General features: G+C 42.4%; 1 protein-coding gene and 1 long non-coding RNA gene across 3 annotated transcripts; both read right to left on the reverse strand.

Moving 5' to 3' along the window:
- Positions 1-2,285: 2,285 nt before the first annotated feature.
- On the reverse strand, positions 2,286-11,474 carry TUBB6 (tubulin beta 6 class V). Of its 2 annotated transcripts, XM_052703715.1 has the most exons (4): positions 11,341-11,474; positions 10,867-10,975; positions 9,557-9,667; positions 2,286-5,134 (listed from the first exon to the last, which is right to left on the reverse strand). In XM_052703715.1, the coding sequence occupies exons 1-4, from the start codon at positions 11,395-11,397 to the stop codon at positions 4,071-4,073; spliced, it is 1,341 nt and encodes a 446-aa protein (XP_052559675.1). In that variant the 5' UTR covers positions 11,398-11,474; the 3' UTR covers positions 2,286-4,070. The 2 variants fall into 2 exon arrangements, with proteins under 2 accessions (XP_052559675.1, XP_052559676.1); XM_052703716.1 differs by lacking the exons at positions 9,557-9,667; positions 11,341-11,474.
- Positions 11,475-13,562: 2,088 nt separating this feature from the next.
- On the reverse strand, positions 13,563-15,397 carry LOC128091403 (uncharacterized). Its single transcript, XR_008211391.1, has 2 exons — positions 14,902-15,397; positions 13,563-13,930 (listed from the first exon to the last, which is right to left on the reverse strand). It is a non-coding gene; the product is annotated as an uncharacterized LOC128091403 (long non-coding RNA).
- Positions 15,398-21,979: the final 6,582 nt, after the last annotated feature.

Raw genomic sequence — 21,979 nt, forward strand, 5'->3', positions numbered from 1 at the left:
AGCCAGGTAACAAGGGACACAGGGCACAGTAACTTAGGACTTTTTTAGTCATTAAGCAGCTGTTGTGTGCTCCTATTGAATTCCTTATTGTAGAATGAATATTTAAGAAGACACCCTGAATAAAACTAAACTTCAATTCCTGTATTACTGGTGTTAAAAAGTTTAGAATGAATGATTTCTGCAACAGTAAACTTTCATTTTGTCTGAAATGTGATTTGACTAATAAAGGTAGATTTACAGAGCTTTTACTGAAGTTTAGGCATGATCACAAGATTGCTGATCCATTAGAACAAGAGAGAGAAAGCCTCCCTTCCCCCATTAAAATGTGCAGCAGTTTCTGTACAATTTGCAATAAAAAGTTAGCAGATGTATCTAATGTACTACTGCAACAGTTTTGACTGCAAATCTTACTTCCAAGCAGAGCTGCTGGCACAGAAACAGGTGCAGATCTTGGGTTGGCTCCAGTCCTCTGTGTTCAGAGCTCCATTTACAGCTCTGCAGAGACTGAGCATCAAGTCCTAGCTGTTGGGGCAGTTAACTCTGCCCTCATGTTTGTGAAACTTCCATCAGGCAGACATGGCAAAGTAGCAACCAGTTTATTTGCATATGGTGTAGTGTGGTACTTTACATGTAGCTGTACTTCCTATTTCCCATCTAGTGGAACACATTTTTTTTCTATTTCTCACAGGCAGTTTGTAGCCAGTGCTGAGGACTAAATGTAGTTACATTGTAGAGGTCTTAATTTCCTCATTCCCTATTTGATTCTTCCTCAAGCAAGCAAGTGAAGAGACAAAACAAAAAACAAATGAACAAAAAAAAACCTAAAACAAACCCACAAGCCATGGCCGTATAGCCAAAATATCCTAAGTGAGCTCTTTGAGGTGTTACCACCTGCCTGCAAAAGAAGTATCTCTCTGAGAAGTTTTCTCTTACTCCATTTGTTCTGTCTACTTGTATAGGACTTAAATTCCACTCACGTTTAATTGCAGCGTCATTCATAAGCTTGTGAGACTGTAAGGGATAGGGAAGTTCCTTTGCCTCTATTTTAGAGCATCAACTTACTTTGTGTAGTCTTACCTTGATAAGTTTTAGTATTTTGTGCCAAAAGTGGCAGAAATGCGCTGTGCCGGCATTTTGGATTCAAAAGAAAGCCATGAAAACTAAATTAACCATCTGCCTCACCTGCTCCTTTAAAGAGGATGGTTAGCCTGCTCACAAATTTGACACTTCAAAGTTTAGTCTGTGGTGTGGCTGCCAGTAAGGTCCGATGGTGTTTGTATGCAAATGTTTAGCAGTGCTGCTTCAACTAGTAGAGGCTTGCGCAGCATGAAGGGAGCTGAGCCTTCTCTGTTTGTCCTACTGCTGGGAAGAGGAGCAGGTCTGGCCCTCTTCCAGCCTTGACTTTGTTCCCAGGAGGTGACCACCTTTTCCTAGCGAGAGAAGTGATTTCAAACTAGTGAAATTGAGAGCCTAAAGAGGTCAAAGTAGTTCATACAGAGACAGTGGTAGAAACTGCCTGAATGCCTTGCTGGCTTTGACCAAAGCATCTTTGCAAAGGACCTGCTCCCTCCAGGTTAGGTGCTTGTTTCTGGCCTGGAAGCACGCCTGCGCACTCTGTTTATAAGTGGTATTGATGGTGTAGGTTGTCGTCTTTATTTGTGCCTCCCCTTATTCAAATGTTGGCAGAGGTATTTGTGTATGGGTGGTACTAAGAAACACTCGGGTCTGGCTTGATCTGGCATCGAGCAGCTGTGTATCTTTCTATGACCAGGTGCATAGCAGTAAAAAGGAAAAAATGAAAGCAGACCAGCCGCAGGAAGAAAAGGAAAGGGTGACCGAGTTAAAAAACATGGAGGGAAACTGAAAAACTAAAAAAGGAATGTGAAAAAGACAAAGGCAGGACTTGATAGGTAAATTTCAAAAAAAAGAGAGAAGTCTTTAGGAGCAGAAAGTAATTATTCAAAAAGAAAGGCAACTGAAAGAAATGTCAACAAACTTGTTGCTAAAGATTTTTGGTTTTGTGTCATAAAAGGAAGATTAGAAAATTACTTAAATGAAAAAGAAGCATTCCCACTTCAATGGCTCTTACTGCTTTCATGCAAGCTGGTGATGTTCTTACTGTAGGCTCCTTGGGCTGTTTGCTTTCTTCTAAAATTACATGGAAGATGTTTCCTTTTGCTCTAAAGGGGACATTCAGTTGTCTCTCCTAACTTCACACCCAACAGTTGGAATTAAACTCGTGAAAGAATGATTGAGTCAAAATAGAATCAGAGAACACTGTCAGCTGTGGATTTTATGGGTTCAGAATCTGTATTCTGGATTTTGAGTCAATGTATGAAAAGCAAAGAAGCTGGTTCACAAGAGAATGCTCAGTTACTTAAGATTCCTGGCATTTTATGTTGTAAACATTTTAATTAATAATATCAGAATTCATGGCTGGGAGCTACTCGTTAATTCTGTATTACAGTGAAATAAAGTCCCTGAATTTAAAAGATGGTAAAAGATGGCTGCTCCTCCTTCCAGAAGCAGCTGTGCCAGTGCTTTTACTTGTACTTGAACTTTCAGTTCCATGTAGAACAAAATTGACAGCTTCAGTGTGCGTGGTTTGCAGCTATATGTAAAATGCAATCATCTCATTCCCTGAATCCCAAACTATAAATATTTTCAGGAACAAGGGATCTTTGGAAAATATATTTGTGAAGCATTGTTTTTTAAGTACTGAGCAAGGTTGCTGCTTAGAAAGTGCTTCAGAAAGCAAGACGAAAAAGAGCAGAGACAGAAACATATTAAGTTTGGATTTCCAGAAGGTTTTTCCTTTGTTTGCTTGTTTTGTTGCCTAGAAACTGACCTAAATAGGACACTCCATGTAGGCAATGTTCTCCAGTGAAGGCTCTCTAATGGAGAAGGGCTGTTTAATTGATATGGCCAGGAGCACAAAGTATGCACAAAGAGTGAACACCCAACAGTCATTTTGTCAAGGCAGCAAGTCAGTTGTGCAAGACAGAGACCTTTCTGTTCCAGCTGTCATGTAAGCAGATAAATTGACGTTCATCTTTCATTTTGCCAGCTGTTTTGGTTACCATGGATAAATAGTTGTACTTTACTTTAATCTCAGTCTGCCCAGTGATTTTAAAACATCCATAGCACCCATAGGTGTGAACTTCAAACTGGGGGTAGAAAGATACATCAACACGTAGTCTCCTTTCCCACCATGCTGTGGAGAACATGAATTTCAGGTATATAGGCAAGGTGGAGTGGAGACAGGAACCAGAATCACCATTACCTGGTGCTGGCCAGAAAGCCAGGGGACTGACTGCATGATATTGTGCTTTCAGAGAGTCCTTAAAGAACATACCACAGGTGGACATATTTCACACACATAACCCACCATTACTCAGCAACAAGTGAAAAAGTCACATAGCATAAATTCAGCCCTTGGCCTGCAGCTCACTGGATATTTATACAGCATTGACTGCCCAGAACACTTTTACTTGAGATGATACTAGTCTTTTTTATTTTGTTCTCAGAGAATTTGAATCAAACGTCATCTTTAATAGTTACTGTACAGAACAGTTAATAACTTTTTGTTTTTTTTTTTTTAATCAATAAATTTTTTTTCCTGGCAGTTCAGTATTGTATACTCAGTACAGAATGAATACTTCAAACCCACAAGATTTTCTTACTCATAATTGGATGAAAATAGTGCAGTTCTGTTTTGTAGATTTTCATGCCTGCATTACTTCTTTTTTTTGTAAAATATGGAAGACGAAGTTGGTTTGGAATAAAAGATCCCAACCTACCAATTTCTGTGTTCAGACTCTTAGACTAAAGTCTTACATGAATGCCTTACATTTGTCTCATGAATAGAAATAGCCTGATTTTCAGAAATGCAGAACGTCCTCAGTTCCCAGTGACCTCAATGGACTCTGAAGAGCAGCTCTAATATCTGAGTTGCGCTCCCTTTTCTCTCCTCCCCAACTCATTTTGAAGCCTAAATACAGATTTATAAGCCTAATTATTAGAAATCCAGATGTGAGAATTTGGCCTGGAAAATAGCATACCTAATTTCTTTATTCATTGATCTCTTCTTCCTCATCTTCAAATGTTTCTTCTCCATCATTTGCTGTAGCTTCCTGGTATTGCTGATACTCTGACACCAGATCATTCATGTTGCTTTCTGCTTCCGTAAATTCCATTTCATCCATTCCTTCTCCTGTGAACCAGTGGAGGAAGGCCTTTCTCCTGAACATGGCTGAAAATTGCTCAGATATCCTTTTGAAGAGCTCTTGAATGGCTGTACTGTTGCCAATGAATGTGGAAGCCATCTTGAGGCCACGAGGCGGTATGTCACACACTGCCACCTTAACATTGTTTGGGATCCACTCCACAAAGTAACTGCTGTTCTTGTTCTGGATGGCCAACATCTGCTCGTCAACCTCCTTCATTGACATGGGGCCACGGAAGACAGTAGCCACTGTCAGATATCTCCCATGCCTCGGGTCACAGGCTGCCATCATGTTTTTGGCATCGAACATCTGCTGGGTGAGCTCTGGAACAGTGAGTGCTCGGTACTGCTGGCTGCCTCGGGCTGTCAAAGGAGCAAAGCCTGGCATGAAAAAGTGAAGGCGTGGGAATGGGACCATATTCACTGCCAGCTTCCGGAGATCAGCATTGAGTTGGCCAGGAAAACGCAGGGATGTAGTTACCCCACTCATGGTAGCAGAAACCAAGTGGTTTAAATCACCGTATGTTGGAGTGGTGAGCTTCAGGGTGCGGAAGCAAATGTCATACAAAGCTTCATTGTCAATGCAGTAGGTTTCATCTGTATTTTCAACCAGCTGGTGGACCGAGAGCGTGGCATTGTAAGGCTCCACCACTGTATCAGAAACCTTTGGAGAGGGCATGACACTAAAGGTATTCATTATCCTGTCAGGATATTCCTCTCGTATTTTGCTGATGAGCAGGGTTCCCATGCCAGACCCTGTCCCTCCTCCCAGGGAATGAGTGAGCTGAAATCCTTGCAAGCAGTCGCAGTGTTCGCACTCTTTTCTCACTACGTCAAGTACAGAATCAACCAGCTCTGCCCCTTCAGTATAGTGTCCTTTGGCCCAGTTGTTTCCTGCACCAGTTTGTCCTAAAAAAAAAATACACAATTGGAGAAGAAAATATACAAAGTTACCAGTAGCATTTGGGCACCTCATGGAGTACATCACACCTGTAAAAATGAGCTGCTAATCATTTGTCAGGTAGATAACACTGCTCTTCAGTTTTGCCTACAAATCTCTCTACTACTATCAACCTAAGCTTTTTATACAGACTCCTTTTGCCTCAAATCGTCTATAGTGTTCATTTATGCCTTTGGGTGACATTTTCTTTTTTGGAATTTAACTTTCCATAAATGCAAGGGTGGCACTGGTTCCTTGTTTTGAAAGCTCTCACACTCCCAGCCCTGCTTATTCCATAAACATACAGAGACTGTTTATATTTAAATGCTTTCTGTTTATAGGGATCACGATGAATAAAAAGCTAAATCACAGATGCACATTTCTAAATGAAGGGTTCTTGGACTGCTCTCACATTTGCTCCTTTCAGACAGGAGGTACAGTTGTCATTCAAGGATGAGGCTAAGCTTCTGAAATAAGTCCTTTTTAACTTACTATATCAAAAACTGTAACTTTTTCAATCAATGGTTATCTAGCCTGAATGAGAACACTGATCAACAGAAGCTCCACGAAAGATATTCCAAAAATTCAGGGGTTACCAAGTGCTATTTAACATCTACTGGTTTCCCTAGAAACTTACTACTTTTTGAGATCTGCAAAGCAACTTGCCAAATCGAAAAATGTACATTTCACAAGCCCTCATTTTCTCCCCCAGCTTCCATTTGCCTCTTATGTACCACTCAGGATGGATAATCTGGATTCCCTGCTACACCACTATTTTATTATTACATACAGATTAAATAAGGGACCAGCCTTTAATACTCATATTCCTCAGTGGCTACACTACATACGTATGTCACGCTACCAAATTCAGTCAGTAGTACTCTTGGAAGTAGTCATTGGAAGGAGCAGTAATTTCACAATCACATATATCCACTTCTGCATGGTTCTTCCAAGTCCTCCCTTCCTTCCTACTACCATGCCCCAATTCAATTCCCAATGTTCTGTGCTGGTGCCAAACATACAGTTCTGGGAAAACTGCTAGCTAGGGTATTGTTCAAATATGAGACACTTTATTTTCACTGCAAAAAAATGCTTGATTTCCTCAACATTTATCTGGTTAATTGTTCTATATGCTGCTTTGTTTTTCTCTCTTTGAATCTAGGAAGGTCAGCACTTCCTGTCCAGCTGGACAAAGCACAAAGTAATATCCTTCCAGAATTAAATATGCTTGCAACCACCTGCAGTGGGCTTGAGCTGATCCCCTACCAGATATCTGCACAAGCCAATGCTACTTCAGATGCAGAAGGATCTGAAAACCAAAATCTGAGTTTTTAGAATATGTTCTGCAGAACATCCCCTGTGTTGCCCTTCATCACTGGGCAGTGAGAGAACAGGAGAGAACACAAAATAGGAGCAAAGAATTAGGAAAGAAAAAAAAAGCAATTATTCTCAAAAATGTGGAAACTCTGTGTTCACGGGAAAAGATTTGCATTGGCTTAGTCTGCAAAATAAATTAGGAAATACAACATGTAAGACAGAAGTGGATCAGTCCTCCCTCAGGGCTAATTCACACCACAGGATCTCCCAGAAGCCCATTCTATCACTGTTCACATTTGATTTATTGCATTCACACAGCCTTTGTCTCTATCTAAACTGCAGTTTAACTGCAACAGTGGTTGCCTACAACACCACTGTTTCCCTTCTGCCCATGACTATCAGTTGCTCATGTGTTAACTCTGCACTCATCTACTAGGCAGCACCCACCTGGGGTCTCCTATGTTCTCTGTGAAACCCCAGAGGATGCCCCCCAATTAGCAGGTACCTACCAAAACTCTTGAATATCACACACCATACTAAAAACTGTAGGTTTGGCAGATCTTTGCTCTGTCCCACAAGCTCTGTTATCCATGCAGCCAGCCTCCAGCTTCCGCCTCTTCTCACTGTTCACTTACTGAAATCTAATGGAAGTCTACAAGAAGTAATCCCAGAACTAATGCTGGTACCTCCAGGTCTTCCTACCACTGTTTGTTTCTCCAGTGCTCATGTGTAAGCTTGAGCTGCATGTGCACGGAAGCCATTTGTCTAACAGATGAAAAAATAGCAGCTATTTTCTGAAAACTTACTCCTCTCCTTTTCTCTCTCTACTATTCTTTTACTTTCATGCTTGAAATAAAAGACAAACGTAGGAAGAGACACTGGTAGCTTGCATACTAATGCTGAGAAAACTATTGTGAAGGCCTTGGTGCAGAACATACAACGTGATTTAGAGAGGGAAAGACACTCCTTTGACTGGCTAACAGCCATTTGTGTTTATCACCATCAGTTCAGACAACAAACTGGAGAGATACCTATCCAAGAAGAGCTAGCAAGGATGTAGGCAAAAATGGAATGAGAAATGCAGGAGTGTACTAATGAAAAATGGTCAATAAAAACAGTTACATCAGACAGTTCATAACAGACACTGGTGGACAACTGTACGCCATTAGGGAGCCAAAAGACCCGCTGCTCTCCTACAGCAAGTTCATTCCATCTGTGCTTCTTCACCCTTCACATCAGCATCCTGCAGCATTAAACTACAAGGATTATGTCTGCTAGTCTCCCGCTAGCCTGAGCTAAAAACCCCTATATCTGGTGTGTGTGATCAGCTGCTTAATATAGCTGAATGAAATTCTCATTGATGGTGCACATCTACTTGTTACAGGTATGCACACATACACATATATGCACGCAGAGACTGCAAACATCTCCATCAGAATGAGCCCTAACAGCCTGGCATACAGCAAGTATGGAACTGCCAGCCTCTGCCACAAAGTCCTTTGTGGGTCCAGGCTGGATTTTTAAAAGAGAAAACAAAGTGCTTTGTTGGCTTTTAATACAGAAGATCATTACTTCAGCACTCAGGCAGCCATTCTGCACTATTCAGCAGGTTGGGAGGACGGTGCCTGATGCTGGCAGGGCCCTCCATCAGATACCAGTTCATCACATGCTGATGGTTCATTGTTAGCTTGTCAGAAAGGGAGTGCAGTGAACTGAACTATTGTTAAAGACACTAAATTGATTTTGCTCTGGTTTTACTGGTGATATGCCAAACTGTAAAGTTCCAACACAGGTATTTCCAAAAGTTGTGTGAATTCACTCCTGTGGGGCTGCTGCGGTACACACAGGAGAAAGGGAGTAAAAGTAAAAACGTGAATATAGAAACTTGCCTCATAAGGCTGCCTATGACTTTTCACACCAGGCTAACTTGTACATATTGTAACTTAAAATGCTTTTGAATGTAATCCTTAACATCATTGCTACAGATCATATGGGAGAAAATTAGCAATAAAACTTCAGTTGAACTCTGTTAAAGAAGTCAGTTAAAGGCTTAATATGAATCTATGGCTTCTTATTCCCTATCTCACCAGAGGGAGGTTGAGCTATGTTTACTTCATACCACCCAAACAATGTTTATCTTTTCTCTGTCCTTCCCTGGCACCATTCCTTCTTAATTATATTAACACAATATACCAAAATAAGCTGAAACCTAAGCTTGCTTTGGCAGGAGGAAGAGCAGCTAGCGCAGACATGGAAACCAGAAGGCCACCGGAGCCCTCGTGGTAGCTCTCATTCAGGCTTCCTGTTTGAGTGGTTCTCTTGACTTTCACACACCACCTCTCCTTTAGTACTAAAGGACCAACAGCACTCCTGTACTTCTTAAGGATACTATGAAATTCAATCATGGCAACAGTCACTTTTAAGCTTACATGGGAAGCACTACAGAAGTGCAAAGTAAATGGTAAAAGCCAGAACAACCCTTTCCAAGAACACTGCAAAACCTGAAGCTCCTCCATGCTGTCAGATTGTTCCTCTTTGTGTTGGAAAATAACCCAGTAACTGGCTCTATGAGTGGTTTCTATTGGCCTCCCTTTAGTGTTAAGTATGCTATACTGTAAGGCTCCATTGAAAGAGTTAAATTACATAGCCGTTAAACAACTTCATACTCATGCATTTAATGCGATTTCGAATAAAAAATAGTTTGGTTGGTTTGTGGTTGAGCTTTTTCCCCCTCTGCTTTCCATTTCCTGCAGAATTTCCATGCATTTTGTTGTAAATAATTGGTCTCAGGATTTCATTAGCATTCAAATATATTGAAAGTAGACGTACACTATCTGATGATTATCATAGGAAGCTTTCAGTAGTTTGCTAATTGAAGAAACAATTAACAGAAGAATGATTTGTTCAGTTAATGGTATCTTTTGGCTGACTTACAGATAACCGAAAATTGATTGTTAAGCTAATAAAGGTTTTGAGTATTAATAATATTTTGAAACAAGGAGGAGGCAATATAGTTTAAATGTTTTTTAACCATTCACTTCTTTTTTCTTCCTTTGTAAGAAGCATCCACATACCAAAGATGAAATTATCAGGCCGAAAGAGCTGACCGAAAGGACCAGATCGCACACTATCCATGGTGCCCGGCTCCAAGTCCACCAAGACTGCTCTTGGCACGAACTTCTGGGCTACAATGAAAAATAAGCATGTCCTTAATGTTCTGGAAAATAGTGAAAGAGTTACAGTGTTTAACACACAGTTACATTGCTTACTATCAGTCTAATGCAGATTGTACATAGATAAATATTTCCTATAGAGGAAATCATAGCAGAAGATGAATCCAAGCATGATATGCACAAAACAATTCCCATCGAACAACGGACTTGATAACTGGATGTCAGTGGAACATTACAATTTTGTAAGCATTTTGAGGATTAGACATAAAGAAGGGAAGTTTGACTACAAAAAAAAAAGTTGAATAATAAAGTAAACAATTTTCACTGTGTGTAAGGGGTGAGTGGAGGGTTAATGCCCAAATCATATAATACCATATAAGTTACATTGGACCCATAAGGATTGCGGGTCCAACTCCTAGCTTCACAAAAAACTCAGACCATAAGGATGCTAAAACACATAACTTTTCACACTTGAAGGACTCACCATTAATGAGAGAGCTATTTGGTGCAGGTGGCAAACAACTGATAAGCACATCTACCACAAAGCACGAGAATCTGTATGTGGTTGAAACTGCTCAAGGAAACTAAGGTAAATAATACCATAGAATCCTAGAATCACCAAGGTTGGAAACGACTGCTAGGATCATCCAGTCCAACCATCCACCTATAACCAGTATTTCCCACTAAACCATATCCCTCAATACAACATTTAAATGCTTCTTGAACACAAATACATTAAGCTAAGCTGGACAGAAGACAAAACAAGTTCTTCTCAACGACCAAAGAACTCACTGACCCTATTTTACATAGCAATACCTTCCAACACCAGTCTGACTCAAAGGACTTCGGTGCCTTTAGCACCTTATTAATGAATCACCATTACCCACACCCCGACTCTTTCAACCCACAGAACAAAACCTGCATACTACAGATACGGGCTCACAAAATCAGCAGTTCAACGCGAGGCGACGGACAAGAGACAGCTGATGCATTAATCACGCGTTACAAGAGCGAACAGCGATTAACAAACTTCCACGCAGGCTGTGCCCCGTGAGACACTCCCTCCTCTCCGCCTGGAGAGCGGAACGCCAGCTGATGGCGGGAGGAGGGCGGCCAGAAGCGCTTGCAGCTTACAGAACCGCTCTCTCCCACATTCCTGGCTCCGTCCTCACGGAGCCCGTCGCCCAGCACCCTCCCCGCCCCACACTTACAAGATGATTCGTTATAGTAGACATTGATCCTTTCCAGCTGCAGCGCTGAGTCACCGACATAGCCTCCGGCTGGGTCAATGCCATGCTCATCACTTATCACTTCCCAAAACTAGGGCAGGGAAAGAAAAAAAAGAAGAAGAGTGTTGGGAACTCCCCCGCCGAGATCCGTGTCCCTGCCCAGCTCCCCAACGGCCACGCAGCGCGGCCCGGCCCGGGGCAGCTGCCAGATTCCAGTCGCTCCCGGCCCCTCCCTGCGGCGCTGCCCGACAGCGCCCGGGGCGGCACAGCTGCGAGGGGCCGCTCGGCTCCCAGTCGCCCCACGCCCGCCGCCCAGCCCTGGCCCGCCCGCTTTGCGAATAGCCGTGAGAAATCCCGTCGGTTTCAACGCTCCCCGACGCCTTTTTCGGACGGCTGCTGAACTTCCCTGTCCGCCCGCAGCCGCCCGGAGCGGCGGGAGGGCTCCCCTCGGCTCACCTTGGTCCCGATCTGGTTGCCGCACTGGCCCGCCTGGATGTGCACGATCTCCCTCATGGCGCTGTCCCGCACCGCACGCCCCGTCCCGCCCGCTGTCCCTCCGCGCAACCCGGCTCTGCCCCGCGCGGGCGGCGCTTTATGGGCTCTGAGGCGGCGCACCCCCCCCAACCCCCTCCCTCCCCTTTCCCCGCCGCCAGCGCCAACGGCCGCCCCCTCCCGGGACCGCCCCACCCGGCCCTCGAGCGATGGGGGCGCGTTCCGTTGCCTCCGGGGAGCGGGGGTGGGTGGCTGAGCGGTGCTCCCGGCCGACACGAGCGGCAGCCCCGTTGTGGGAGCCGGAGTTGGGTTGTGCGTCCTCACCCTGCTTGCTTCATTCACACCGCACGGAGTCATAGAACTGCTTGGATCGGAGGGGACCCCTATATTTCACCTAGTCCAACTGCTCTGCGATGAACAGGGACACCTACAGCTGCACCATGTTGCTCAGAGCCTGAGCATCTGACTGACCGCTGGTTCTGCTGCCCCCGAGGTGGCTCTGATCCACACTTTGCTTCTTACAGCGCGTTTCCTGAAAGCAGGCATGACATCTTTGCCTATCGTGCAACTCCTGCTCTTTCTGTACACGGGTGGCAATCAGTCTTCTGATGTTCTTCAGTCACTTTGGTCTGCTGTCCAATCCCAGGTGGCTGCAGCCTTCACTGCAGCGAGGGCATGCCAAGCAATGTGTGGGCCTTCTCACCATGCCAACAGCCATCTTTGCACCTCTGTTCTCCAAGGTGGGTTTGCTAGCAAGCTGCTGCCTGAAAGTTTGTCACTTGGAAGACAAAGGATCATTATGGAACAACAGTCCAGAAAGTTTGTGTTGTCACATTACAGACCATGCCCTGGAATATGCATAGTTTGAATAGCTTGATTTCTAATGAAAAGGAAGACTTTCAGTCCCCTCCAGACAGCAAACAAGTCCCCAGAGCTGCAGTATCTCCTTTAACAGCCCCTTAGATAGCTGCTTCCTGATAGTTTCCTGAGTAGAGAAAAGCTGTCCAGCTTTACTCCTTACTTCAATGCCACTGCGACTCCTCAGTGCAGTGCAGCTCCCTGCATAGCCCTTGTAGAAGGCATTCATCTGTCTGAGCACATCTTTACAGTCTGAATGCACCCCTTCTGCTGTGAAAGCCTTGGGTGTACAACCCTTGAGGGCAGAGCTGCAGAACTTCACTGTCCAGCTGAGTTTCTTAGATTATAGAAAGATGTGAGATTAAAGGTAGCCCACGTGGAACTTGGATGATCTTTCCAGTCTGAACACAGTTAAGATGAACCCTACAAATCAATATGCGACCCCCAAATAGCCCAAAATCTGTACCAAAGATGGGAGGTCTCTTCCTTCCTACCTGCCTGTACAGTGCTGTGATATGGTTGATAGCTAGACCAAGGACTCTGGGAAGTAACCTTGCCTTTTTGTAACTTTTTTTCAGAAGCTTTTTGCAAATGACCTCTGAGCAGCTCCTGCACACCATGCTTTCTGCCATCAGTGAAGCAGATGGAGGATCAGTGCATTTGCTTTGCAAGCAGTCAGCACCACAGGACTGGATACTATGTGCCTTTTTCTCTGCAGAAGGACTCAAATAAATGTCCTTCTGTCTGTGATCTGCAATTTTGGAAGACATCCACAAGCAAGTCATTTGCTCAGCAGCCTGACTACTGAGGTCATCTCGAGCTTCGCTTGAATCTATATGTCCTTGAATGTATCTTGGAGGTCTGTTTTTCCACACTCTTTGCAGATGTTGTCATATACTATTATGTGATTCACACTTGCCATCAGAGCACTGTGCTTTGTTAGAATTATTTCTTCTGGGATGCCATTTTTAAAAATTCCATCTCTAGATTTTCTCTTTCTACCTATTCCACTAAGTTTGTCAGCTGGGCTTTGCTTGTTACTAATCTCAATCAAGGATAGAGTGATACTTCTGTTAATCAGGCCCAGAAATCAGTTATGAAAATACAGCTGTGGAAGACTTGTGTCTTCCACACAGAAACAAAGGTCTCTGTGCCTTGTGGCCCTATGTCTAATTGCTTGGACCACCATACAGACACATACACAGAATCGAGGGTCTCCTTATCCAGAAAAAATAATCAATGTAGGACTTAATAAGACTGAGAGGAATCAAGCGCAAGGCAAAGCCTGGCAAGAGTGCTGACCAGCAACCTGTTCACAACCAGCCAGACCATTTTAACCCCTTATCTTTTTATTTTTCCATACTTCTGACTCACAAAACCACCTTTATCTCCCTCATTCCCTGTCTTTGATTTCCTTCTCCACACATACTCCAGTAAGTCATGTGCAATCCCAAAGGTGCTCTCATCCTGTGAGTCCCATACCCCTCTAGGCAGTAAGTCACACAGTTCAGTGAGCCTCTCCCACTGACTGATGATGAATGTCACACCATCCACGGACAGGTCACTTTCTGGGAGGCGTTGGGCAGAGTCTCCTTTTCCCTGGGTACGTTACTGGAGTTTCCCCACTTCCTGTTGTAGCTCTGTTCTCCTCGGTGTTCAGAGAGATAAGTCTTCAATCACATAACCCAAGTGCAGCCTTTAGAATCAAATGATATTTTTAGAATTAAAAATAGTAGGCAGAAAGTGAAAATATATAGGCCAGTAAAGGGGTATAAGAAGAAATGAGAATATTGTAGTAGAGCCTTCAGTCCATGTACCTCCTGAAAAGCTGTAAGTACCATCCAGTGCCTGTCTTTTTCAGAATGTTCCTCTGCTGTCTGAGAGCAGCAGTTGGTCAAATATTGTTCAGAGGCCGAAACTTAAGCCAGTTTCCCACACATACAAAGCAATCAACTGAAATAAGTGCCAGGCTGCAGAACTGTCTGCGTGATGAAGTTGAGCAACACTTTACCCAAAGAATTTGCATCTCACTTTTACGCATTTTAAAACTATTTAAATAGACAGCCAGACCTGAATCAACCTGCAGCTACCCTGTGTTTTCTTGCTAGTAATCTGAGAAGCAACACCCGTTTGTTGGTCATTGAATGTAAATGTGCCTTTGAATCCTTTTCATCCACGCTTGTGTTTGCTTAGTAGTTCAGCTGACTTAGAAGTTGGATGTGCCATTGCAATGAGAATCCACAAAAGCCTACACATTCTCTGTAAGTCTCCATAGTCTTTGTCCTATGACATCTCCATAGGTACTTAAGTGTTTCAAAATCTTACCTGTGAACTTAACTGCTGTACTTATAGATGCATTTTAAAATCCGAGTAAACGCTTCTCAGAAGTTTAAGGCACCTAAACATCTTTAAAGATGTCTCTCTATGTGCTTCATCTGACTGAGTCAATGGGATTCATTCTATAAAGAGAGGAACATAGGAACGCACTGTAATAGAGATGGAGACCTGCAAGACAATTAATGTGGATGTGGCACCTAGGGGCATGGTTTAATGGTGGACTTGATAGTGTTATGTTAATGGCTGGACTTGCTGACCTTAAGGGAGCCTAACCGAGTCAATAAATTATATGATCCCAATATCACAAGAAGGATAAAATATGTAAATCACCTGTGTTACAGAGAAGAAGGATTTTCCAGCAAGAGCAAACCAGGCAGTAGTCATCTCCTACCAGGTCACAAGGAAATGCATTTTAATGTCCTGAGAAAAAAAAGAAAAAAAACAGCAAAGTTCTTCTGTATTTAGCTGGTCATATGATATGATTGTTAGGCTGCTTCCTGCTTTTCAGGAAACATGTTCATGTTTGTATGAGGGTTGTTGCTAGGGCTAATTTTATTTACTGGAGGAGTTTTGAGAAGCTAGAGTAAAATTCTTGTTGTAGCAGAACAGTTAACATGTTAGTTACTGTTTCCTTTTTTCAGAATGATCGTGTGCTGTATTTTGATATGTAAGGATATCAACAAGGATTATAAGGCATTATAAATCTTGTTAATAAGTACATTAATGACCACAACAATAAACAAAATGCAAAGAGCAGTTCCATTCTGACAGCTTTTGGTAGGCTGGTAAATGCTACTTATCTCATGGTCACCTAGAACAGGAAAGTCCCAGGGTGAGTGTAGTTTCTCTTCAGTTTTCATGTAAGTTAAATGTATGTGTATCTTAAAATGGTTTGCCTCCTTTTTTTCTTTTCTTTTTTTTTTTTTTTTTTTGCCTAGCTTCCTGAGGAAACAAAAAATGGGAAGTCACGCTCTGTTGCAAGTGTGTCCATGTATCTCCATGACCACCTTTTCAATCTGCCAGCATATTGTGACAAAATCTGACAGAGGCACATGAGTCCCAGAGATAGAGCAGCTGCAGAAGAATGCAGAAACAGCCCTGGAACTAGACAGTGTGATCTTTCAAAACGGGAAGGGAAACAACAATACACACGGAAGCACGCAGTCAAATAAGGCTAAAGTCAGCATACACACTTATAATAGGTATTTTGGAGTTTTTGTTATTTCTATTTTGCCTGGAGAAGCCACTGTATTTCATATAACCCTCAAACAGTTTGCTGTTTTGTTCCTAGATTAAGCTGATTGCTGTGCAAGCTGTAGCGTCACTGATTGCCACCGATGCTCAAACATAGCACTTTGGGCTTTGTTTTAATGCTGCTCTCCAGTGTGCTTAATAACTGTAGTTGCCAGTGGAGGTACCAGTTTTTTTGTGCCCTCAGCACGTGGTCTGAATCTAGCAATGTTAAAGCAAAGGTTGCTGCATCAGGACAAGGTTGAATATGTTTATGGAAGAAATGTCTCTAAGTGCTTGAAGGAGCACAAAAGGAATTCCACCATCTGTCAGAGAAGTGTTTCTAGCTGCCTTTTCACACGCTTTTCTCAGTCTGACAAGCCAAATGAAAAAAACCTGAAAGTCCAGCCATGAATATTAAAGTGGCTGAGTTAGTCGCCTTTGCGTTTTCCTGCACTGGGAGCCTTATTGTCTTTTCATCTGTAACACATTTTTTGTCCTTTGTAAATGAATATTTTCTTTCAGCCTTTTGTTTCTGCCTGTGTGTAGCCTCAGTGCTAACAGCAACTCACCCATGACTTTTCTCAGGGTCAGTTGTAGTGATTTTTATGCAACAGCTGTAGCAGCTGTAGGAGAGAAAGGCATGTACCTGCCTGTTATGTCAGGCAGAATGTGTGTTTGGTGTGGCTGTGTTTTTAATTTCCACTGTAATAGGTCTCTTAGCTACATAAACAAATAGATCCAGAGAATAGGCTACACTCTGCGTTCAACAAGTCAGGAAAATATCTAGATTAATGCTTTCCTACAGCTACAGCCAAAAAAGTATGGCAATAAAAAATGAAGTCAGAAATGTTTCTACATTCAACCCCATACATCAGAGATTTTGGGGAACTGTTTGAAGAACAGAATGAAGACAAATTTTAGCTGCAATGTGTTCTCTGTAATTTGTTATTGAGTGTATAGCTATAAGAGGATGATGAATCAGATAGTGCAGGCTTGACTATGTAGTTTAGTCATTAAGCTAAGGATTATCAAGTGTAAAAACACGTTCTCACCATGAGTACAGTGACAGCAGCTTATCTAGATAACAAGAAGGCAGCCATGACAGTAGTCAGTGACAGGTACTACAGAAAGAATATGATAATGCTTCTCCCAAAAAGCCTTTCTACTTTGTCAGTCAGTGGTTAAGGGTTTATTGAACCAAAGGCTGGATCCAGTCACTTACATTCAGTAATCCTTTTGAAGCATGCCTTACATTATGCGTTTCCATTTTTAGGCCAGCTACGCTTTCAGCCTCCAAAGTCTCCTTGTGGGCTTTACCTACAACTGCATGCTGACCTGTGAAGAAGTTCTCCCTGTTAGAAAGCTGGTGTTTTAATTTGATGCCCCGCAATTCTTCTGTTCTGAGAAGCAGGAATTAATTTCCTAATGACTATCACAGCTTTGTGTAAGGTGAAAGTTTTAGTATAACTTTTTTGTTGTTCTTTCTTTCCCTATGATCAGTATTAGTCTAATTAATTTCCCTATGAAGGGCACATCACCCCTGTGAAACTCCTTGGTTATCACCTCTCTCCGTGCACTATCTCTATGGTAGCTTCTGTGAAATGAGGAGTGACAGAATTCAAAACATGGCCTTTAATTTGTGCAGTGGTGTTTGATGCTTTCTGCTCTGGTTTTCACTTTATAATAAATCACTGCATTCTATTTGCCTTCTTCAATGCTGCTGATCTTCGAGCTGATTTTTCTCATTGAACTGCCCACAGTACCTCCCAGATGTATTTTGAGACACACGCAGAGTGGATTTACCTTGTGTTACACAGTTATGGATTACAAATTTCAACAGGTGTTGTTTCATTCAAATGACTATTATGAAATAATTCTCAAATTCATTCCAACTGACTGCAGTTTTGACTTCCCTGAAGATTTTTATGCAGTTAAAAAGCTTCACCAGTTCATTACTTTTTTTAAGCTTTAGCATTAGCATTATACATTTTGCCTTTAGCATTCTGCCAGCCAGATCCAAGCACAACCAATGCATCTATCCTAGGCTTTGTCTCTTCCCTATCATTAAAGCAGAAGAGCACTTGCATGGAATCATATCCCACTCCATCAGCCTCCTTAAGACACTTGAGTAAAACACCTTGCAACACTTGACAGCAGAGATCTGTACTGCAGTGTGTGGGGGGTGGAAGGATAGGTGTAGGTTCTGTTAAACCGAATAACTTACAGTTTTATCCTCTGAGAAAATAATAATAACAATAGACCACTAAGAAAAGGGGTTGGAGTCCTGCCTAGACTGTCAGTTATTTAGGAGTTGCTAAATATTTGAGATGAAATGGATAACCTTTTAAGTAAAAGTGATTCATCTCAGTGTGAGAAACCCTTATTTTGTAACAGTAATTTTGCAGCTAAAATCAATTATAAACTGCGATAGCCAGGTCCTGGGTTTCACAGGTGAGTCAGTTTTCTTCCTTGCCCTTTTCCTTGGTTGTGAGTGGCTCCTGGCTGCCACCCTCCACTGCTATCATTGATCCTATTCATCTGCCACACATGTCCAAACCAAACCAGCATACCACTTCTGGACTGCTTGACAAATGATTCTCTCAGATTACAAATGCAAGGAGAAGATCACCGTTCCTCCCAGCTCCATCAGCCGGTAACAAAGAGCACGGCAGAACTACGGCTCGACAATGCCTGGCTTATTTTTAACAAGACAATCTGTAACACTCAAGGGCAGATGGGTACTGCCACTGAAGGAATGCGATCTGACACTGACAGCACAACAGCAGCTGAAGAGCTCCCTTCTGAGCAGAATACTGTGAGGTCAGGAACCAGAAGGGGAAGACAGCATTTACTCACAGAGAAAGGATCGTTTTTCTTTTAGAAAATCGTTCTGCAGCATTAAGGCTGAGAGTGCATGCCTCAGACTGCAACCTAACAGCAGCATTACCAAAATCATGATTTAAAAGCTCATGCATGCTAAGAATGCAAGAGGTCAGTTTGGCTCGTGGCCTGGACTCAACCCACTGCCCACCCACGATGAATAATCCATTTCACAGTGTTTGTTGAACAGCGTACCAGAATACAGGAGGATATGGGAGTACAGTGTATGTTGGCAGCACAATAGAATGCCATTGCTTTGCTGGAAGGATACAGAGACATGGCTGTTGCCTGTGCCCAGAAAATTTGCACAGATATTCATCTCTATGATGTAAAATCATTTCATGGTAGCACCACATCTCCATACTGAATAGGAACGTTATATTTCAAGGTAACCCATAGGATCTGTCAGAAATAGAGAACAGCTCTAAGTAGTCAAAAACTTTTTATTTCAGGACAGCAGCTTGATTAGTATGGAAGATACAGAAATTGCTACAGAAACAAGAAGGCTGGCAATTTCTGCCTATAGACCTAACATGATCTACAGATAGAGCGCAACAGATACGTTTACGCTTAAAAACAAGCATGTCATGCTCCTCCCTTTTTCCTCAGTCACTCAGTACTTTTTCTTGGAACGTGGCCTAAGGGAATCTAGGAAAGTTGATAAAAGGCCACAAGAAGAATAGTGTTAACAGAGCAGCAGAACAAGTTTCACGTGTTAATAGGAGAAAGGCACAGTGAAATAGCAAAAAGTATTGAGTGCTTGAAACTGGTGATGTCTAGATAATGGCATCAGGAGTAGAGGAAGATTTTGGTAAAGGAAAACTAGAGCAGTTTGAAAAGCGTTGGGAGCTTCCAAGTGAAAAGCAGAGGTTCTCTATCAGAATTTGGAATTTTGAGGCATCATGGAAACAGAAGTGACTTTTATCCACTAGGCTGCTACTGCCTTTAGTCACTGCTGATGCAGCTAGAGACAAGAACTGCTTTGTTTTCACTGACCACAACTCTTGTGAAAACTAAACATGGTACCATGTCAGCAGCAGATAAGAATAGGAGGTATTGAGAAAGCTGCTTACTGAATTCCATGGCCACACAGGTGAAACTCTATCAGAGAATATATGATTTTATCTAAATGAAATTCTACTTTGATGCGGTTTGCACACTGTGCTTATCATGGCAGGTAAAGACAGCTTGATTATCCTATCCAAACATGAAATGGTTTTCTCCACAGGGAAACTGGAATACTTAGCTATTTGCAGTAATTATTTAGTAATTTCTGATTTCAGACAAAATGGGCTTATCAAGTAACCATCTCAGAAAATGCAAGAGTTGTTCTGGAATATACTGACTTTTATTGGGAAAGCATGTTCACACAGGCAGTCAAGTGCAGATTAGAACAATATTCTACAACTGCTCCAAGTTTTCCTGGCAAACTCCTTATGTAGGCAAGAAGGTCTGAAAGCTGCAACTGGCAGAACATAAGTTAAGGTCCTTTGGTACAGGAGTCATTAAAACAATGCATTCTGCATTTTATATTTTCAGGAGAAAAGTAGAGAACACTTTTGCAGATCTCAGTTTGTCTAGTTCAATAATAAATCCGTAGTTCTTCTTACACTTAAATAAAATTGCTTTCTTTCCTATTCTTTCCTGACTTCTGAGAAGTGGAAAGAACATTAGAAAGCATTATTTTATGAAGAGTAGCAGCAGAACAGTCAACTGCCTATGCAAGGGAAGATGCTTTGTAATTAGAAATGCTTTAAACACGAAATTACTATAGATTTCACTGTCTAATTACAAAATGTGTCAGAAATAATTATACCTAAGTGGACTTTAAAGGACTTTTCAGATGTCTGAGGTTTCTCTGTTTCTATAATAGATAAACTATGCATGCCATTAAGCTAACGCTTTCTTAAATATTGTTGTTGTCTAAGGAGCTAGGACTTTTTTTGGTTTCTTTTAAACACACAACAGACTCACAACCAACCTGTAGTGCTGGCAGCAATTCTATTACTTCAAAAAAGAGGCATACCTCTTTTTTTACCTCTAACTGTAACGTACAATGACTAATTACATAACAGACTTATTGGAAAACTGATGATCAATCCACTTCTTATATTGGAAGTGCATGGAACACATTATCCTGATCCCATAGTTAATGTATCAAAACATACTATTTTTCTATTTCATTACGTTTTATAAAGTAACAGTATTGTTCCAATGTTCCTCTTTAAAATGGTAATTAATGTTTATAAAAAATTATTCCTAATCAGTGGAACCTAGTATCAAAGAACCACAGAATGGCTGGGGCTGGAAGGGACCGCAAAGCCCACTCAGTCCCACCCTGTGCCGTGGGCAGGGCTGCCCCCCACCAGCTCAGCTGCCCGTGGCCCCATCCAACCAACAATTCACATTGATGGGTGACCTTAGATTGAGGTCAGTATATATTTTGTATCTCATTATTGGAAGTATTAACCCTGTCGTTTATATAAATGCAGTTAGGCTCTGCAAACACAGCTGTAAAGAAAAAAATGGAAAACATGCTGAAAGATTTGCTTCCAAAATTACTGACCATCTATTGCAGAGACAACTTAGTTTTGGCTTACTGTTACTGCTGTTGTTTTGTCTTGTGGTGAATTAACATTGACTGGCTGCCAGGTGCTCAGCCAGCTGATCTCTTACTTCTCCTTCTCAGGAAGACTGGTGGGAGAAAAGAAGTTGAAAAAGCGTAAGGCCTGAGATAAAGATAGGGAGACTGTTTACTGTTTACCAACACAGACTTGACTTGGGGAAGATTAATTTAGTTTCTTACCAACTAAAAACAAAATTGCTCTCCTTCCCAGCACACCTTCATTCCATGCTCAATTTCACGATTCCTCTACCTCCTCCTCCTGCCTGAGTAGCAGTGCAGGACCATGAGGAACAGGAGTTGTGGTTAGTACCTAACTTTGCCTCTGCTGCTCCGTTCTTCTCTCACTTTTCCATGTCAGCATGTGGTCCTTTACATGGGATACAGCCCTTCAAGAACTGCTCCAGTGCTGGTCCTGTCCGAAAGGTACAGTCCCTCAGAGGGAGACTGTTCCAGCATGGCTTCCCCATGGGCTGCAGTTCCTACACTCTGATCCTGCCTGGGCTCTGCACAGGCTCACAGAAATCGCAATACAGTTGGAGTTGGAAGGGCCCCTAGTCCAACTCCTTCTCAGAGCCCCCAGAGCAAAGTGACCAGGCCCACATCCAGATTGGTTTTGAAGATGTCCAGTGAGGAGACCCTGCAGCCTTTCCAGGCAACCAGTGTCAGGGC

Source organism: Tympanuchus pallidicinctus, unplaced genomic scaffold (genome assembly GCF_026119805.1).
Source record: "Tympanuchus pallidicinctus isolate F22 unplaced genomic scaffold, pur_lepc_1.0 scaffold5, whole genome shotgun sequence".
NCBI classification, from domain to species: domain Eukaryota; kingdom Metazoa; phylum Chordata; class Aves; order Galliformes; family Phasianidae; genus Tympanuchus; species Tympanuchus pallidicinctus.

Coding starts and splice junctions, on each gene's coding strand:
- TUBB6 (XM_052703715.1), bottom strand. CDS start 11,397: ATGAGGGAGATCGTGCACATCCAGGCGGGCCAGTGCGGCAACCAGATC. Junction 10,976..11,340: donor GCAACCAGATCGGGACCAAG/GTGAGCCGAGGG, acceptor TCCCTGCCCTAG/TTTTGGGAAGTGATAAGTGA. Junction 5,135..9,556: donor GCCTGATAATTTCATCTTTG/GTATGTGGATGC, acceptor TTTTTTTTTTAG/GACAAACTGGTGCAGGAAAC.